We start from the raw sequence: 8,588 nt of genomic DNA, 5'->3' as shown, positions 1-8,588 counted from the left end.
AATCATGTAATTTTATGGCTTAATATGTTACCGTACATCGTCCAACCACACTCATACTGTTCATTTTACTTGTGCAGCTCTTAAAAAAGGGTCATAAATTGCCTTAAATTGATATTTAAAAATTCTGCAGATACACTGTAAATAGTGAAATAAAATTCATTCATTGATATTTGATAATATTTGTGTATTTAAAATATTTTTGATTGACATTTATTCATTTAGTGGAGGTTGTATAGGGAAGTGTGATTGCAGAGAACCGACTGGCACATAGTTAACAAGATATTCTGCACTTTATTAATTACTATTAAGGCACTTTATTCTACTAAGAGCCAAATGAGTAAACATGCCAATGACTGGTCAACATAGGCTCAATTTTACAGGCAGTGAAATCTGTCACATACATAATTACAGTGTAAAGTTGCACTTTATTATTATCTGGTTGCTTCCTCTTTTTATTTTTCAAGGCCCTAATTGAACCACTGTTCATTCAAATATCAAACATTGTTATGCAATTGTTACTTTTTGATGTTGATTAAAAACTATGGTCAAAGGCCCATTGTGACATCTTGATTAATCCCTCTGCTTTACTTAAATGTGTCAGCTTAATTTATTTTAATAACACCTGTGCTTACTTTACGACCACCTCTTTTAGATTGCTCACACATCAGACTTACTGACTAATGATCTATGAAGAAGATGTCTCCTTTCTCTTCTGTCTTTATTTCTATTCTTATATCTTTGGGCAATTTGAGTCCAGTGTTGATAAGTTATAATGAGCTTTGTTACATACATCCGGCCTTCCAGAGTCTCCGCTGGTCACGCTCGGCCTTCCAGAGCCTCCGCTGGTTCCATCCAGTCGTCCTGAGATTCCTGTCTGCCCGGTTCTGGTCACGGAGGCCATGCATGGACCCACCCACCCTCCCTGCTGCTCCAGTCCCGCCACCTCTGTCTCCTGACAGTCCCTCTGCTCACCCACATCCCACCTTCGGTGCAGAGGACTTGCCGTGGGACTGCCAGTCTCCATCGGTGTCCAGCCTGATGCATCCCTCACCATCACCTCCAGTCTCAGAGTCCTGAACTCCATCTCGGCCCTCCGACCCTGCGGCTCCACCCCGGCTCTGTGCTCCCTCGTCTCCGTTGTCGGCAGTCGGCCCACCAGCTCCTCCGGGCTCCATCGTCTCTCCGGCTCCGCCCCGGTCAGTCGTCGCCCCACGATCCTCTGTCACTCCGGCTCCGCTGCGTGCCTCCGGACCTCCATCTCCGCCGGGGTCGCCAGAGCCTTGGGTTCCGCCTTGGCCCTCCGGATCCTCGGTGTCACCTAGGACCGTCGACTCTCCGGTTCTCCCTCGGGCTCCACCTCCGTCGGTCGCCCCCATGCAGGAGCCTACCCTTCCTCCACCATGGCTTCTCCCTCCGTCGGCTCCACCTAAGTTCATAGTTCCTGTACCCCTACATGGACCTGGCCTCCCTCCATCCCTCCCCCTGTTCCGCCTCCGCTCCACCACCCTCCAGGTTTTATTAGGTGGTTAGAGCGTCTGGAAGCCGCTCCTTGGGGGGGGGGGGGCTCTGTCACGTATTGGTCGTCATGTCATCATTAACTCTTGCACCACACTTCTGGACTTCATTCCCCACAAGCCACTGCACTAATCACTGCATTCACCTGCTCCTTGTTTCTCACTGCACTGATTACCGCTCACAGCTGCACCTCATCACACTGACTGCATTTAAGCTTCTCACACACACAGCCACCTTGCGAAGTCTTATTGTTCCATCTGGTCAGTATTTCCGAGCGTTTTCTTTCCGTGTTTGTTTTCTCTGTGTTTGATTCCTGGACTCCTCCCCGTGTTTTGATTCTCGCTGCCAGCCCCGACCTTCTGCCTGTGTTTGACTACTCTTTCTGCCTGCCTCTTAGTGTTTGTTTGGTGTTTGTTTATTCTCATGAAATGCTGCAAATGGATCCGTACGTCTCTGACCCTCCGTGTGACAGAGGTGAAGTCTGGAACAATAAGACTTCGCAAGGTGGCTGTGTGTGTGAGAAGCTTAAATGCAGTCAGTGTGATGAGGTGCAGCTGTGAGCGGTAATCAGTGCAGTGAGAAACAAGGAGCAGGTGAATGCAGTGATTAGAGCAGTGGCTTGTGGGGAATAAAGTCCAGAAGTGTGGTGCAAGAGTTAATGATGACATGACGACCAATACGTGACAGAAAGTGAGACTTTCCTTGATCTCTGTGATAATGATTGTTATTATGCTGATTGTATTAGAGTTGCTGATCTGGGCAAATTCCTGGAAATACTGTACATCAACAACCTCAATGTTCTGTTTTATTCCAACAGCAAACAAGGACATGTTTTAAAAGAAAAATATTAGTTTTGAGTGTCATACAAATTTAAATGTATTGCAATATTTGAAAAAGTATGTGTATTATGTAAAGCATAAAACTAAACAAATGAGACATATGGTGCATCTGAAACCCCATACAACAGTTTCCTGTGAACACCCGACAACTGGACAACATTTAGTGTTATATATGTTTTTATTTATTTAGGGATGTCATAAAGAATTACTGCAGGAACGCACATTTAAGACATGTCAGAATTACCTGGAATCCTTGTTAGTTAACACATATTAGATATTGCTGACACTTTCTAGATAATTTAATACAATGATGAAAGACTATTTGTAGCAAAGTTTGATTATTTATTATTTCCCCATATTAAGATGTTGAAAATGCAGAAGTAAACCAACAATAAAGTCATGACTGTAATGTATGGATGCCTGTTGTTGCTTTGGTAGTCGTCACATCCACTGCTGCTCTGAGCTCTGGATCGGCTGCTGTCTGTGGTGCTGAACATCATTACAAGTCAAATCAAGAATCAAGTCAGGACCATTTAGCTTCAGTTCTGTGGGTTTATAATGCTTTGTAAACCAGTGAACTGTCGTAATTTTAAGGAACTATAGGTAACACTTTATAATAACTATCCGTTATAACTAGTTAATAGACCATTAATAAACTGTTAGTTAATGAGTAATAAATGACTTGTTAAATAACAGTTAATAGTTTGTTAAGTATTTATAACTGTGCCTTGTAGATAGCCAATAGATAGCTTACAAGCTGTTAGTTAACAAGTTATAAATGACTTGTTAACTGTATTTTAATGATTTATAACTATACCTAATAAATCCCATAAAATGAGGAATAGTTGCAACTTTAGAATAACGTCCCAATAACATACATAAGCTAATAACTAACACTTAACTAATACATTAAGTCACACTTTACAGATCAGTTGTTCATAGTTAACCATCTACTAATACCAGTGACTTTGTACTTTGTAGAACAGCCAATGGATGGAACAAGTTCAAGCTACAGAAATTTGATGTGATATTTAAAATACACAATTTTTGTACCTCAACCTTGTTCCACCCATAGGCTTTTCTGAGGTTTGGGCACTTTTTGTGCTAAACATGAAAACAAAATAAATAAAAATCTAGCCATTGGCATTATTGATACGAACATGTTTTATCACACCTTGGACCCTCTATACTGAGTGAACCAGCGGCAATCCATTTGCTGTTCTACCATGTTTCACTTTTATAGTAGATGGTTAACTATGAACAACTGATCTGTAAAGTGTGACTTAATGTATTAGTTAAGTGTTGGTTATTAGCTTATGTATGTTATTGGGACGTTATTCTAAAGTTGCAACTATTCCTCATTTACTAACAGTTAATAAATGAAGAATAGTTGCAACTTTAGAATAACGTCCCACTAACATATATAAACTATTAAATGATACTTAACAAGTCTTTAGTAAGTAATTTACTAACAGCTTGTTCGTGATCTATTACTAATTTATTAGGTATAGTTATAAATCATTAAAATACAGTTAACAAGTCATTTATAACTTGTTAACTAACAGCTTGTAAGTAATCTATTGGCTATCTATAAGGCACAGTTATAAATAATTAACAAACTATTAACTGCTATTTAACAAGTCATTTATAACCCATTAACTAACAGTTTATTAATGATCTATTAACTAGTTATAACGGATAGTTATTATAAAGTGTTACCGAACTATATGCTCTTCATTAGTTTCTATGTTCATATGTTTACTTTTTTAACAAATAGATCAACTTTATATATTAGAAATAAGATTTATAGTAGGTCCAAACAGTGATTGACAACTATAAATCTTAAGGGTAGGGTCGCCTGAAATCTGAAATCTTCTAAAGCACAAATCTACCCTGCCCTTCTCAATGTCAATTTCTGCTGCTCAGTAAAGATGTTTTAGGACCGTGCTGGAGTTTCTGAACTCACTAGATGTGATGCCTGCCGATGATGATTGATTGCTTATTCTACATCATAAGATATCTACAGTCGTGGCTAAAAGTTTTGAGAATGACACAAATATTAGTTTTTACAAAGTTTGCTGCTCAACTGCTTTTAGATCTTTGTTTCAGTTGTTTCTGTGATGTACTGAAATATAATTACAAGCACTTCATACGTTTCAAATTCTTTTATCAACATTTACGTGACATGTATGCAAAGAGTCAGTATTTGCAGTGTTGGCCCTTCTTTTTTAGGACCTCTGCAATTCGACTGGGCATGCTCTCAATCAACTTCTGGGCCAAATCCTGACTGATAGCAACCCATTCTTTCATAATCACTTCTTGGAGTTTGTCAGAATTAGTGGGTTTTTGTTTGTCCACCAGCCTCTTGAGGATTGACCACAAGTTCTCAATGGGATTAAGATCTGGGGAGTTTCCAGGCAAATTTCAATGTTTTGGTCCCTGCGCCACTTAGTTATCACTTTTGCCTTATGGCACGGTGCTCCATCGTGCTGGAAAATCCCTTGTTCTTCACCAAACTGTTGTTGAATTGTTGGAAGAAATTGCTGTTGGAGGGTGTTTTGGTGTTTTGGTACCATTCTTTATTCATGGCTGTGTTTTGGGGCAAAATTGTGAGTGAGCCCACTCCCTTGGATGAGAAGTGATGTTTTATCAACAAATTTCAGGGGGAGCTCGCGCAGATAATTAACACAGCCAATTCACCATCAGCAATCACACTCCCTATCCAATCACTACAGTCCCTTTAAATAACCAAGCAGTCCTACCTTCAATTATCTCTGATTTCAGCATTCCTCCCACCCCCCCTTTTTATTTTTCTCTTCACCTCCAGCTAGGGGGAGCGCTATTGGGTTCGGGCCAAATGCCGAGCTCGGACCCCTCTCCCTGGGCAGGGGGAGTGCCCCGGGTTCGGGAATGACTACCGAGCTCGACGCCCTCCCCCGGACAGCACGCCAATCACGCTTAACTTTTACACCGTTTATTATATGTAAGAGCGAACTCGTGAAGCAACCCCACACATGAATGGTCTCAGGATGCTTTACTGTTGGCATGACACAGGACTGATGGTAGCGCTCACCTTTTCTTCTCCGGACAAGCCTTTTTCCAGATGCCCCAAACAATCAGAAAGAGGCTTCATCTGAGAATATGACTTTGCCCCTAGTCGGGTGAAAGTGACTGAGTTTATTTTGTAAATGTCAGCATTACATCAAAGCAAGATGGACCACATTTATCTGAACTTTTCACAATTAGTTGTGGCAGCTGTAAAACAGTAAGAACCATTTTCAAAAAACTTCCACATTATTTATTTTATATGCAAACATTTTACTCAGTTTTAACAGTGGCCATTTACATTGAATAATGAAATGAGACATGACTCTTTAAATGTGGTTTAATTTAGAGGACTAAAATGAGAGTATGAATGGCATTTTAAAAGCAGAAAAAAAGAAAAGGAGGGAAAAAATTTAATAAAATGTACAGGCAAAATATTTTAGCTTTGAGAATGAAAACCAACCTGTTTGTTCCTCAGCATCTTCAAGTTTCATCATCTTCATAACTTCATTCTCCACTTTAATAAATTATATCTTTATAACTGTGCCACATGGATCACAAAGAGTTTTTCTGTGGGTTTGGACACTCTGTCCCGTTTAAAATGAGAATAATTAACAGAAAGACACTAAATCTCTGGGTGCATCTCAGTGCACTAAGGGAGTCAGTCAGAGTGATGTTAGAGGCCTTGAATCACTACAAACACATGGTCCATATTTATTAACCATAAATAATAATAATTATAATAACAACAAGAAAAAACATGATTTAGCGTACAATAACGTTTAGTATTACATTAAATAGATTCAACTTTAAAAAAATGCTATCTTTTGACTAAATATCTTCTCTTTGCATTTACACCATTTTGAGCAGCAGGTATCATCAACTTACGGTGATTCAAAGCAGTGAATCATTAACTCGGAACATGGAAAAGGTTTGTTTCTATACTGTAAAGTATATTGAGCGCATTGTAAACGTGATTTAAACATTTTAGATAATTAAAAACAAACATTTCTTCAACTGAAACACAGGCGCAGGAGCGCGGCGCAGCCTTTTGATGTCACATCACCGGATCAAAATAAAAGTCTTGTTCACACACTTCCGCGTCTACAATCCGAAAAGTGAGACTGTGTTCTGGGTTGACTTTTCCAATTAAAAACAAATAATATGCAAATCTGTAAAATATTATTATTGCTATTTCTTGTGCTTTCATAAATGTGTATGTTTAAAGAAAATTTCTTTTTTTGTTTTTAGGAAAGATTTTAATGTGTATGTAAACTCTTTTAATGGTGTGATTCTAATAAGCTAATATAGTATCTTTGGATTAATATGTGTACCTCTCATTGTCTTTTATTCTTATTCTGTCTTTGCATTTGTATTTGTTGTTCTTTTGTTGCACAATAAAAATAAAAAAAATCAACAAAAAAGTGAAAATGTCCATATATATTTCTATCAAGAAAACACATACAAAAAAAAAAAAAAACATGTCAGAGGTATTCAGAGTTGCTGTCTAATTGAGTGCTGAAAGTACTCTATTTCCTATTTATGTAATACACCCATTTAAGTCATGCATAAATTAATTACATTAATACATTAATCCTATTTCCATGTCCCAGCAGGCACACAAGGCCACTAGACATTTGGTATAATTTTGGGTACAATGTAGTGCAAACAAACTTTGTCAGTTATACATTTAATGTCGGTTTTTAATGTCAAATTTGTAAAACAACCAGAGCAAACAGTGGAAAAAGAAGCCCAATTCTGCGAAGATATGGTGTATACAGATTTGGCTACACTTACGCAGCACACCGTCATACAGAAGTAAACATGGAGGATATAAAGTAAATGATTATGTGTTTAATAATATTCTGATCTGCTGCAGAAGACAGCGAAATTATGCACAGGTAATATGAAAAATAAAAGACAAGGATGTGACAAAAGACAGAGTTTTGAAAATTTCATGATACGATCCCTCATGTTTTGCTTGTATATAGAGTTGTAACTGTAATGCTTGTGAGTTCTTTCACAACTGATATCATTGAGTAGTATGTAAAATCTTTTAAGTGACTGTTCACTCTGCGTCACACTGCAAAACATCTGAAGGCAAAAATTAGGCGATTTAGGAGAAAATCTTAAAAATAATGGGCATGTTAGTCCTAAATTTAGGACTCCTAAATGTTTGCTCTAAGAGTTTTCACAAACCTTTCTGTGGAAAGAAAAAAATATATCACAGAAATTCGAATTGTTTCCACTGCAAATACCATTAAAAATATTACAAACCATCAACTTTTAAGCATTAAAATAATTAATAAATGGTTTCCTATAATGTCTTTTGGACATATTCCATTAGGATTTAGTGGTCACCAATAGACAATGACCAGTTATCAGCAGAGATTAACAGGCACTATAACAGTTACCATTAAAACCAATACAATTTCTATTAACCAGAAAAAAAAATAATGTGACTGTTTCCATTTTATTTTTATTTTATTTCTTTAGTAGCAAGGCTAAAATGACTAATCCTCCACACATCCTTCTAGGTTTAGGAGGTTATCTATGCTCCAAATTTTCCTTTGATTATATCCTTGTTTTCATTTACAGTTTGGGTAAGAAGCTGTTCGGTTTTCTGTTATGTTCGCATGTCTTACTATCAGCATGAGTTTTCATGTGGACATCAAGGCAATATTTTTGTTTAAAGCACCTTGGACATTGAGAACACATGAAAGTTTTTTTTCTCCACTGTGACTGTTTGTGTGTTTGTTAAGGTTTGATTTATGATTGAAGCTCTTTCCACATAGTTTGCAGGTGTAAGGCTTTTCTCCAGTGTGTATCATCATGTGGGCATTAAGGCATTGTTTATGTGCAAAACTCCTTTCACATTGAGAGCATGCGTAAGGCTTCTCTCCAGTGTGAGATTTCATGTGGTATTGAAGTTGGCATTTTTGACGGAAACTTTTTCCACACTGTTGGCAGGTGAAAGGTCTTTCTCCAGAGTGGATTTTCATGTGAACACTAAGGTTTCGTCTTTCAGCAAATCTCTTTCCACACTGTTGACAGACAAAGGGTCTCTTTCCAGTGTGAACTCTCATATGGATAGTAAGGGTTCCTTTTCGAATGAAACTCTTTCCACACTGTTGACAGGTGAAAGGTCTTTCTCCAGTATGAATTCTCATGTGGACTTTAAGGTTTTCC

General features: G+C 38.0%; 1 protein-coding gene across 1 annotated transcript in view; it reads right to left on the bottom strand.

Annotated features, from left to right (window-relative positions):
* Positions 1-7,685: 7,685 nt before the first annotated feature.
* LOC141325733 (uncharacterized) overlaps positions 7,686-8,588 on the bottom strand; it is a 779,461-nt gene continuing 778,558 nt past the window's right edge. The window contains exon 4 of the mRNA XM_073834475.1: positions 7,686-8,574. Coding sequence (XP_073690576.1) covers positions 8,060-8,574 — 515 coding nt within the window. The 3' untranslated portion in view covers positions 7,686-8,059. The remainder of the gene's footprint in view (positions 8,575-8,588) is intronic.

The sequence above is a fragment of the Garra rufa genome, chromosome 2 (genome assembly GCF_049309525.1).
Source record: "Garra rufa chromosome 2, GarRuf1.0, whole genome shotgun sequence".
Lineage (NCBI taxonomy): Eukaryota > Metazoa > Chordata > Actinopteri > Cypriniformes > Cyprinidae > Garra > Garra rufa.
The sequence above is the reverse complement of the archived record's forward strand: the minus strand, read 5'-3'. Positions and strand labels throughout refer to the sequence as shown.